Source organism: Brassica napus, chromosome C4, assembly GCF_020379485.1.
Source record: "Brassica napus cultivar Da-Ae chromosome C4, Da-Ae, whole genome shotgun sequence".
NCBI classification, from domain to species: Eukaryota; Viridiplantae; Streptophyta; class Magnoliopsida; order Brassicales; family Brassicaceae; genus Brassica; species Brassica napus.
The window spans coordinates 10,859,201-10,871,231 of record NC_063447.1 but is presented as its reverse complement, the minus strand read 5'-3'; the positions used below and the strand labels follow the sequence as shown (position 1 = coordinate 10,871,231).

The window sequence follows — 12,031 nt, the reverse complement described above, 5'->3', positions numbered from 1 at the left end:
ATCATTATTTTTGACATAATTTGAGTTTTCGTTTACATCAAAACTTATCATATTTTAGGATAATTTTAATTTAAAATGTAATTTTCATATTTTTCAAAAAAATTCTAAAAATATTTTTTAAATATTTTGTTATAATTGTTAAAAAAATATTGAGTTGCATTTCAAATAAAAAGGTAAAGATATTAAAAATATTCTAATTAAAATATGTAAAATTTAATATAGTTTTAAGGAAATGGTCAAAATAAAAAAGAATTACACATAAAATAATCATGATTTTTGTTAACTGGGCGGATCATAATTTATGTGATATCTCACACGAAAGAAAAATTTCTGTTTTTAAAATTATCTAATTAACTCTATACTCATTTTTTTATATTTTTTATATGATATCACACATTCGTAAAAAAATAGATAGTTTAAGATGCAAAAAAAAAATATTTACTTAATGAATATAATATGAACAAATATTACAAATATATCATTTAATAAAATAAATAATTGAAAAATGAAAATTCATATCCGGGCTGATCTGGTGCCTCATTAAATGACGTAAAACAAAACCCAACATGGACCCATACGGCCCACAGTTTGAGAAGCAAATGAAACTACTCTTACTCTTCTTTTTTTAACCAAGCAAATGAAACTACCTGGGATGTATCTAGATGTAATTTAGCAGTCCATCGAGTCTTTGATTCATTTCAGGCTAGATCCAAAACTGGATGAGCTAATTAATGGGTTTGTTGTGGATTAGATGTGCACAATATCTGTTTATATTTGGTACAAATATATAACCATGTAAACGTATTAAACACATAGGAAAAAGACCACATGCATATGATCGTGGAAATTTTTAAAAGATCGTGTTTTCAAATAATTGTGCTCTGCTGTTGGAAGATTTGCTGACTTAATTTGGTTTCAGCCATTCGCCTAGCGTTGTTCAAACAAGCTACATACATGTATATCTGGTGTTTTACAATATTCCAAAATTCATATAAAATAGTTTAATTAAAAATGCTGAGTTAAAATATTATGTATATTTTTAGAACTCTATCACAAAGTAAATTTATTTAACGTTTGATTTATAACAATCCAACTAGTAGTAAAAAGACTGCATATAAAACTTGCAAACATTTTATATTTAAAAATATTGTGTAATATAACAGTGGGAGTATATTATTTATTTGTGTTTAGTAGCAAAAGGGGAGAGAGAGATTGAACGTTTTATTATATATATGTTGTATTACGAGAGAGATAGTGAAGTGACAGAGGAAGTTGTGAAGTGTAAAAAATAATTATTATTCACTTCATATGATCCTATTTATAGAGACTTCAAGTCGGTAAAACTAACCGACTTTAGGAAAAGACAAAAGAAGAAGATAAACATTATCTTCTAAATAGATAATCATTATCCAACACTCCCCCTTGATTATTTATTTTGTGTTACGTAGTACCTCGTTAAAAACCTAGTCATGGAAAAACCCCATTGGGACAAAAACCATAATAAGAGAAAAAGAGTACACTGCCGTAATCTCCCCCTGAGAATAATAGACGTAGCTTTCTCATCATAGGTCACGCAAATGCCGCATTCCGATACCGTAGACATGTTTTCGGAAAGTTGTAGTCGGAAGAGCTTTAGTGAACAAGTCAGCTGGATTATCGCATGACCGTACATACTCAATGTCCACTTCTTTATTTTTCTCGAGCTCCCTTACGTACGAGAAAAATCTTGGAGGGATGTGTTTTGTTCTGTCGCTCTTAATGTAGCCTTCCTTGAGTTGAGCAACACAAGCCGAATTATCTTCAAATATTTCCGTCGGCTCTTTCTCATTGACTATTCCGCTTGATTCTTGTATGTGGTGACTCGTTGATCGAAGCCACACACATTCTCGACATGCTTCGTGAAGCGCAATAGTTTCTGCATGATTCGAAGATGTCGCAACCAAAGTTTGTTTCTGGGACCGCCAAGAGATCGCGGTTCCACCAATTGTAAAAACGTAGCCGGTTTGCGATCGAGCCTTATGAGGATCTGATAAGTATCCTACATCTACAAAACCAACCATACCAAACTCGGGTTTTCTAAAATACATTAACCCTAAATCAATTGTACCTTGGAGGTAACGGAATAGATGCTTTATTTTGTCCCAGTGCCTGCGAGTAGGAGCAGAACTATATCTCGCCAGTAGATTAGTAGCAAAAGCTATATATGGTCTGGTACAGTTTGCAAGATATAACAGCCCACCGATAGCACTCATATAAGGTACTTCTGGACCTAATATCTTCTCGCTATCTTCGCAGGGCCTAAAAGGATCACTCTCAACATTGAGAGATCTACCAATCATTGGAGTACTCAAGGGAGTCGCTTTGTCCATACGAAAGCGTTTCAATAACCTTTTCATATAGTTTGATTGATGCACAAATATCCCTTCTCGGAGATGCTCTATCTGGAGCCCAAGACAAAACTTTGTCTTGCCGAGATCTTTCATTTCAAACTCCTCTTTCATATGAGTTTGAGCATCATCAACCTCCTTTTGAGTTTCAATTATGTTCAGGTCATCTACATATACAGCAATGATCACAAAACCAGATGACGATTTCTTTATAAAAACGCATGGACATATCGCATTATTCACATATCCTTTACTCAAAAGATATTCACTTAAGCGATTGTACCACATGCGTCCAGATTGCTTTAATCCGTAAAGTGATCGCTGTAACTTGACCGAACAAATCTCCCTGGATTTTTCTTTCAATGCTTCAGGCATTTTCAATCCCTCAGGGAGTTTCATATATATATCGTTATCCAACGATCCATATAAATATGCAGTCACAACGTCCATGAGATGCATCTCAAAATTTTTAGACGCCGTTAGGCTCATCAAAAATCTAAACGTAATTGCATCCATTACCGGAGAATACGTTTCTTCAAAATCAATTCCCGGTCTCTGAGAAAAACCTTGGGCAACTAATCAGGATTTATATCGTGTTACTTCATTTTTCTCATTTACTTTTCTCACGAATACCCACTTATACCCAACAGGATTTACGTTCTCAGGCGTTATGACTATAGGTCCAAAGACATTTCTTTTATTAAGGGAGAGTAATTCAATTTGAATGGCCTTCTTCCACTCCCAATCATGTCTTTTCTGACATTCCAAAATGGACCTTGGATCGGGATCATCATTTTCATGATCGATCTCTTTGGACACAGAAAATGAGAACATTCCATCAACATCTTTTATCTTATTTCTGATTCATAACTTTTCATCTCGGGCATAGTTGATGGAAATCTCATACTTTTCTGTTATCTTCTCGTCATCTAGATCATCTTTATCTATGCCTTTTTTCAGACATTTTTCAGTAACAGGTTCTTCTGGAACCTTTCCATTTATGTCTTATTTCAGACATCTTTCAATATCAGGTTCTTCTCGAACCTTACTATTTTGCTCATCCAATTTATTTTTCTTTCGGGGATTTTTATTTTTAGAACCCGCTGGCCTCCCCCTCTTTAACTGAACCTTGGGTTCATTCATTTTATTTCCATCAGTTTGTTCTTTAGGAACATCAACTCTTGATGGAACATTTTCAGCGGGTATACACCCTTCTCGTATCTGTGAACGCATCTGGTAACTGGTTTGCCAAATTATGCAAATGCACAATTTTCTGAACTTCCAGCTCTCTTTGATTCGTAGGGGGATCAATGTGTAACAAAGACGGTGTACACCAAGTAATCTCTTTAGGAATTCTATTAATTCCTCCCCCTAACGCTGGAAATTCATTCTCATTAAAATGGCAATGGCAAATCGTGCCGTAAACATATCACCAGTTACTGGTTCCAGATATCTTATTATACTTGGTGACATATAACCCACATATATTCCCAATCTCCTTTGTGGGCCCATTTTTGTTCTTTATGGCGGTGCTATCGGAACATAGACCGCACACCCAAAGACACGGAGATGGGATACATCTGGCTCTTGCCCAGATGCCAATTGTAATGGGGAGTACTTATGATATGCACTCGGTCTTAACCGAACCAGTGCAGCTGCATGCAATATAGCATGACCCCATACAGAAATTGGGAGCTTCGTTCTCAAGACTAACGGTCTTACAATCAACTGCAACCGTTTTATCAATGACTGGGCCATGCCATTTTGTGTATGCACATGGGGAACTGGATGCTCCACATCAATCCACATTCACATACAATAATCATCAAAGGCTTGCGATGTAAATTCACCATCATTATCAAGCCTTACTTTCTTAATGGCATACTCTGAGAACTGCGTTCTCAGCTTTATTATTTGGGCAATGAACTTTACGAAAGCCGTATTTCGTGTCGTCGAAAGAGACACACTTGACCATCTACTAGATGCGTCAATCAATACCATGAAATACTTAAACGGCCCGCACGGTGGGTGGATCAGCCCACATATATCACCATGTATTCTTTCCAAAAACATTGGTGATTCATTGCCTACTTTTGCTGGTGATGGCCGAGTTATAAGTTTTCCTTGAGAACATGCATTACATGTAAACTCGCCCGTTTGCAAAATTTTTCCGTTTTTCAACGGATGGTCATTCGAATTTTGCACTATCTTTCTCATCATGACTGAACTAGGATGTCCTAGCCTCTCATGCCATATTTTAAATGTATCAGTAAACTTCATGTTTACCACGGCATAGGACTCAGTCATGGTTATTTTCGTACAATATAGTCCAGAGGATAACATTCTTAACTCTTCCAATATATGTTTCCTCTCGGACTTAATGCAAAGAAATTCACTGCCATCTTTACTCATAGTCTCAATATGATATCCATTTTTTTCGGATATCCTTAAAACCTAACAAGTTTCTATGAGACTCGGGGGAATACAATGCATCACTTATTTCAAATATTGTTCCCCCTGGTATTGAAAATTTCGCTCTACCAGAGCCCATAATAATCTTTGCATTACCAGATATTGTACTTACGCTTCCAGCGTAATCTCTTATTTTGAGACAGGAGAAATATTTCTTATCTTTAATTATCGTGTGCGTTGACGCACTATCTGCCAAACACAAATCTCCATCCATAGCCTCAAAGTTTGACATTTTCTAAATATAAAACATATATTATTAAACATTAAACATGAAACATAGCATATATCTTACAACAAAAGATATAGATACTGTAATACAATCTACTTATATCACATCGATCTGCATCACTCATCGATACTCTCTGGCTCAACCAGAAAATCTGATACGTCGCGATGAGTATCATCGTTTAAACCATGAAAGGATGGCCCAGGTTCATCAGAGATGAAGTTTGTTTCACCTCTTCCTTTTTCTTTTCCCTTTTGGGATTCTCTATTCAGATCGGCTAAATGTTTTGGCGTACGACAGTTACGTACCCAATGACCTTTCATGCCACATCTGTAGCAAACCTTTTCCGTTTGCCTTTTATCATCCTGGCCCTTTTCATTTCTTTCATTTTCGTGGAAGTCTTTATTATTTCTTTCATCATAGGGACGGGATCTTCTTCCTCGTCCTCTTCCACGACCATGATAACGGTTTCCACCACGTCCATGACCTCGTCCTCTTCTATTATCATAACTGGATGATGGAACATTCACTTCAGGGAATGGAGCAGATCCAGTGGGACGAGCTTGATGTTTTAAAGTCACGAGTTGATTATTCTGCTCCGCTACAAGGAGGACTTGCATCAACTCCGAGTAACGGGTATATCCATTCACCCGGTACTGTTGCTGCAGGATTACATTTTCAGGATGGAACGTGGAGAGAGTTTTCTCGATCATATCATAATCACTTATTTTCTCTCCACATAACATCATCCTCGAAGTAATTCCGAACATCGCGGAATTAAACTCACTAACACTTTTGTAATCCTGGAACCGGAGATGGATCCACTCGTGTTTAGCTTTCGGTAAGATCACATATTTCTGGTGATCGAACCTCTCTTTTAAAGATTTCCAGAGGTCACAAGGATCCTCTTTCGTAATATATTCATCCTTTAAACCATCATGGATGTGGTGTCGTAAAAATATCATGGCTTTAGCCTTTTTCTCATTTGACACCGTTTTCGAACTATCGATGGTTTTCAAAAGCCCGTTTCCTCTCAGCCCACTGCCCATGTCATATAATTATTTTCCGTAATATCCAGGGCATTAATTTCGAGCTTTGTCAAATTCGACATGATATTGTATTCATAGAATAATATTATAAATATAGTAAAGACGGGAATTTAAATGCATAATTTAAATGCAAAAATTAAAGGCATAAAATAAAAGCATAAACTTAAATTGCATAAATTTAAATTGCAGAAATTTAAATTGCAGAAATAAAATCGGGAGGCTCAGCCTACCACATGATCCGAAGAGTCATAGACTACCATATTGATCATTTTTCAAAGTCCGAGGAGACATGGTCTACCATTTTGACTTTTACTTATTTCAAGGTCCGATGAGACTTTGTCTACCATTTTTGACCTTTTCTTTTTTTTCACGGAGGCAAAGCCTACCACGTGTTTCTCTGATCGTGAAGGCATAGCCTACCATAACGATCAGTCGGGGATGGCAACGCCTATCATCCCGAGAAATAAACGGAGAAGGTCCAGCCTCTCACTCCAAAATAATAATAAAATTTAAATAAATTAAATATATTGAAATACATAAATTTAAACATTACCTCGGCTGGTTTAAGAACTTTCGGATTGATAAGCCTCAGTTGGTCAGAGCCTCGTGCTCATAACGTGTTGTGTAATATAACAGTGAGAATATATTATTTATTTGTGTTTGTTGGCAAAAGAGAAGAGAGAGATTGAACGTTTTATTATATATATGTTGTATTACGAGAGAGATAGTGGAGTGACAAAGGAAGTTGTGAAGTGTAAAAGTTAATTATTATTCATTTCATATGATCATATTTATAGAGACTTCAAGTCGGTAAAACTAACCGACTTTAGGAAAAGACAAAAGAAGAAGATAAACATTAGAGTTATTTACAATCTAAGACAGTTTTAAGTTTTTAATAACACTATAGGGCAGTTATGACTACTGAGGTAGTTTTTCTTAACTAAAGGCACTCATCTAACTAAATGGTCCCACTTTTTTTGAAAATTAGTCACCTTTCTTATTTTCTCGGGACTAGACATTTGAAACTTAAAAACTAATTAAAAAATTCAGAAATTATCAAAGCCTCTTCTTCACATCATTGCAATTTTCCGCCGTATCCGGAGCAATTGGTTCACGTCGTGCTTACACTGTCGTGGTCTGTTGTGGTCATTGGGTCGGGTTTTTTTTCCGCCGTCGCAACACTTTCTTCTCCGCCGCCGCAAGACTTCCTTTGATATGATGTGTTGTGTCTTAACTCATCTCTTCTCGTCGTGATTCATCGTCGCCGTGACCTTCATGTCTCTCTTATGCGCTCTGAAACTGGCATGATAAGCTTGAGAGCAACAATGGCTAATTTTGATATTTTTGCATATTTGGTCCCTAAACTTACTGTTATTTATTTTGTAACCCCAATACTTTTTAAATGTGAAAATTGATCCTTAATTTTGTCTCAAACTTCAGAAATTATATTTTAACCTCTTGTAGTACGAATACATCTATGAAAATACAATTAAACTAAAGACATACCTAAATGACTTAAATGAACAAAACCAAATATGAACTATCAAAAAAATATGTACACCGAATTGTACGACAGTACACATGTACAACAAAAATCTATGTACACAAACATTTTTACCATCCATATGTACAACAATACACATGTACATCAGATTCACATGTACAACTGGTGAATTTTTCGGATAGATTTGCAATTTTAAATGAATTAAATAAACTAAAATCAAGTGCTAAAAATGAATTAAATGAACTAAAATCAAGTGCTCAAAATCATTAAGATTATTAGTTATGAATAAAACATGTAATTATGTGTACATCAATTGTCATATATGTTACTTTAGTTTGATTTATTTATTTTGTTGTTTATTTTGGCATTCTAAGTAAGCAACAGTCAATCCATCTATATCTTAAAGACACCACATATTTCCAATCACCTTCTATGTACACGAAATGCGGTGTACAAAATCACATTGTACACAAAACAACAATCTTTCTACACGGAAGCATGCTCACATATTGAAACAAATCGATGGGACGAGATTTGCGGAAAATATTTCATAGGCACACATAGTTATGCATTAAAAGCTAGGTCTTGGAATGTTATTATTCTTGTTTAAACACATCTAAAGGTATTTGCATGTTTAAAATATTTACTTTCAAAGAAATTTACATGTACACTTATGTTTTTGACTATCGACAAGGGCTAACATGTACAATATACATATTATATTTTATCAGATATTTACATGTACACATATGTTTGAGATACATGTTAGATGTCCAACATGTTGTAAAGTTGTGTACATTCGTTAGTGCACATGTGTACATTAAAGGTTGGAGGCGCACATGTGTACAACACATGAAAATTAGTTTACATGTGTACAACACATGAAAATTAGTTTACATGTGTACAACACTAAATTAAAAGGTTATATTTGCAATTTGCAAAGTTAAAAGACGAATGGAAAACTTCCAAAAGTTCAAGGACTCGTTCGTGTAATCAGGAAAGGTCTGGTCTGTACAATTAAAAAGTCAGTAGTCAATTTGAAAGGGATATATTTGCAAATCAAAAACTTTGGAGGGTAAAAATGAATATACTCAAAAGTCGAGGGACCAGATGTGATATACAGCCAAAAGTGGCCATTGTTGCTCATCGAGCTTTCGCGACCCGCGGTGGTGAATCGCTATTCGGTGGTGGATCCTTCGGAAGATGAGCATAAATTGACGGCGTGGAAGAAGAAGCTTGGTCATGTTGATTCATGGCGAAGAAACAGAGGAACCACAATCGTGTTCTTCATTTTGTTTTCGGCGGCAGATATGAATAGATCGTATTCTTCATTTTGTTTTCCAGATTTTCTCTTGGGATTTCTCAGGATTTTTCATTTTGTTCTTCAACATCTTGTTCAAATTACGATCTATCAACTTCTTCGTTTTGTTATTTTTAGAATTATTTCTCTGTTAGAGAAAAAGAAAAAAAATGAGATTAAGAATTGTGGAACCCATTTAGTTGGAAGAATGAACTTAGTTAGATGGTAGTTGTAAAAAACTATCTTAGGAGCAATATCTTGTAATAAAAAACTTGAAATTGCCCTAGGATGTAAATAACTCTAAACATTATCTTCTAAATAGATAATCCAACAAAAAAAGCATTTAAAAACAATTTATATTTTAAGACGGAAACAATAATGTGTCAGAGAAATGATTAACCAAATCATATGCGGGGATATGCCAAAACAATTGTTTACAAAATCATCACGTTTTTAAATTCATGTATATTTCAATTAATTACTCTTTGCACTTGTACAGCTGTCTCTATAAATAATTGAGCGATCAGATTTTTTTCGTTTTCACATGGTGGACTTTTCAGATTTAGTTTTGAGTTTATTCAGACTTTATTTAAGTTTCTCCTTTCAAGGTTAAGTGCTTTTGGTCCCAGCTTCTTTATGAGTGATATTGGTTTAGTTTGGTTGAGAAAAAAAACAAAATTAATGTAAAACAATTATTTGTGCCGTCTAGTAATTTGCCCGGTCGGGTTAAGTTGGGTTTAGTTTAGTTAGCGTGCAACTAAAGTTACTCCGACAATAAGAACTCTTGTTTTTTTACTGCTTGGTGCAGTCCGGTCTACTTTGGTCTAACCGAACCAATTGAGAATACACATAATCAATATAATAGTATATGCTTTTATGTTTGGAGTTGACTTTAATTTCATTTTAAGACAACATAACATCATTTTGATCGGTTCAAAAAAGTGGGAAAGATGGAGATCGCAAACACAAAATGGGTGGCTGCGACGGCGAGCATGTGGATAGAGAGCTTCATTGGAGCAAGCTATACATTTGGAATCTACTCTTCTCTTCTCAAGTCATCCCAATCTTATGACCAATCTACACTTAACACCGTCTCCGTCTACAAAGACATCGGGGCAAACGCAGGCATCCTCTCCGGCCTTTTTTACACGGCGGTTGCAAACGGCAGAAGCGGTAACGGTCGCTTCTTTAGTGGACCATGGTTGGTTATATTTGTTGGGCTGCTCCAATGGCTCGTGGGGTATGGTTTCATATGGATGGCTGCATCCGGAGTGATCGAACCGCCTCCGGTGGCTGTGATGTGTTTGTTCATGTTCTTCGCCGGTCATTGTCAGCCTTTCTTTAATACGGCGATTGTTGTCACCGCCATCCGTAACTTCTCCGACTATGGAGGGACCGCCGTTGGTATTATGAAGGTAGGACAATTATTAGCGTTTAAGACTAGCAGAATAAAATAAGTAGTATTCATTAGTTTACTATTAATACATGATACTGAACAGGTATGCTAATGTTATTATATTAGGAAAAACAAGGGAAAAATATAGAACTTTCGTTCCTTTTTAAATATAACGTTACTAGCTGGATAAAGGAACAAGTATATGTATCAAAATGATGATATTTCTACGACCGATCTATTTTCATATGTAGTTACATAATGTAATTACTAATCCATACTATACAAAGGGTTTGATCATATATAAAATATACTAGTTACTATGGTAAGAACAAATATATTGATGAGTTTTGTACCCTTAAGGAAATTGAATCACATAATAATTATGTGTTATTATGTTTTAACTTAATTTTAGGGTTATCTTGGGCTAAGTGGAGCAATTCTTGTTCAAATGTACCACATTTTCTGTGAAGGTGACCCAGCGAATTACCTTCTTCTCTTGGCCGTAGTACCATCAATTTTCATCTTGACAATGATGCCCTTCGTAAGGGCGTACGACACAGTCATCCCTGGCCACAAGAAATACTTGAACGGTCTCTCCTCCATCTCCTTGATCGTTGTCACCTATCTTATGGTCGTCATATTGGTTGAAAATGTTATCGGAATGCCAAGGTCCATGAAGATATGTTCTTTCACTCTTTTAGTTCTCTTGCTCGCCTCTCCTCTCTTGGTCGCAGTTAGAGCACATAATGAAGAGAAAGAGAGACTCCTGTCTTTGGATTTTCCGGTTACCGAGAGATCTACCTTGCTTGACACTCCTAAGCCCAATGGTAAGGATTAGTTTTGGTTCTTATGTAGTGGCAAATGATATGTTAGTTTTTTGTTAGTGATTATCCATTTATCCTAATACATTTCAGTTAACGGACAGATGTTGATGTTGTCACGACCAATGACATGAACGTCCTGGAAGCAATATGTACAATCAACTTCTGGCTTCTATTCCTGGCGATGATATGTGGAATGGGATCAGGGCTCGCCACGATAAACAACATCAGACAGGTGGGCGAGTCACTTCGCTACTCTACGGTTCAGCTCAATTCTTTGGTGTCTCTTTGGAGCATATGGAGCTTCCTAGGCCGGTTTGGGGCAGGTTACATCTCAGACGCTTATTTACATAGTCATGGCTGGCCAAGACCGGCTTTCATAACCATAAGTCTAGTCATAATGGCTTTAGGTCACATTGTCATGGCCTCTGGTTTACTAGGAAGCCTATATATCGGTTCCTTGTTGGTTGGGTTAGCGTACGGCTCACAATGGGCACTCATGCCGACTATAACGTCTGAAATATTTGGGATTCTTCATATGGGAACTATATTCTATACAATTGGGATAGCTAGTCCCGTAGGTTCTTATATTTTCTCAGTGAAGGTAATAGGCTACTTTTTCGACAAGGTAGCTTCTGAGGATCATTCTTGTTATGGGAGTCATTGTTTTAGGACTTCATTTGTGATAATGGCGGTCATGTCAGTGCTTGGATCTCTTATTTCTTTTGTGTTGTTCCTCCGCACAAAGAAGTTTTATGCAACGCTTGTGGCCAAGAGGATCTTGAAGTGATTAATTCTTGAAGCTAGGGTCTGGAATCTGGATTGTGACACTATTTTTTGGCATTTTCCCTTACATTTCAAAGATCATTTTTAAAA

The 12,031-nt window shown here is 36.0% G+C and overlaps 3 protein-coding genes across 3 annotated transcripts; 1 reads left to right on the top strand and 2 right to left on the bottom strand.

Moving 5' to 3' along the window:
- Positions 1-1,562: 1,562 nt before the first annotated feature.
- LOC125585786 (secreted RxLR effector protein 161-like) lies at positions 1,563-2,339 on the bottom strand. Its single transcript, XM_048755460.1, has one exon. It carries the CDS (start codon positions 2,337-2,339, stop codon positions 1,563-1,565), a length of 777 nt encoding a protein of 258 aa, XP_048611417.1.
- Positions 2,340-5,204: 2,865 nt separating this feature from the next.
- Positions 5,205-6,134, bottom strand: LOC106392780. Its single transcript, XM_013833566.1, has one exon. It carries the CDS (start codon positions 6,132-6,134, stop codon positions 5,205-5,207), a length of 930 nt encoding a protein of 309 aa, XP_013689020.1.
- Positions 5,636-12,031, top strand: LOC106396675 (protein NUCLEAR FUSION DEFECTIVE 4). The gene is made up of 3 exons (XM_013837139.3): positions 5,636-10,353; positions 10,747-11,161; positions 11,260-12,031. Exons 1-3 carry the CDS (start codon positions 9,889-9,891, stop codon positions 11,943-11,945), a joined length of 1,566 nt encoding a protein of 521 aa, XP_013692593.1. The 5' UTR covers positions 5,636-9,888; the 3' UTR covers positions 11,946-12,031.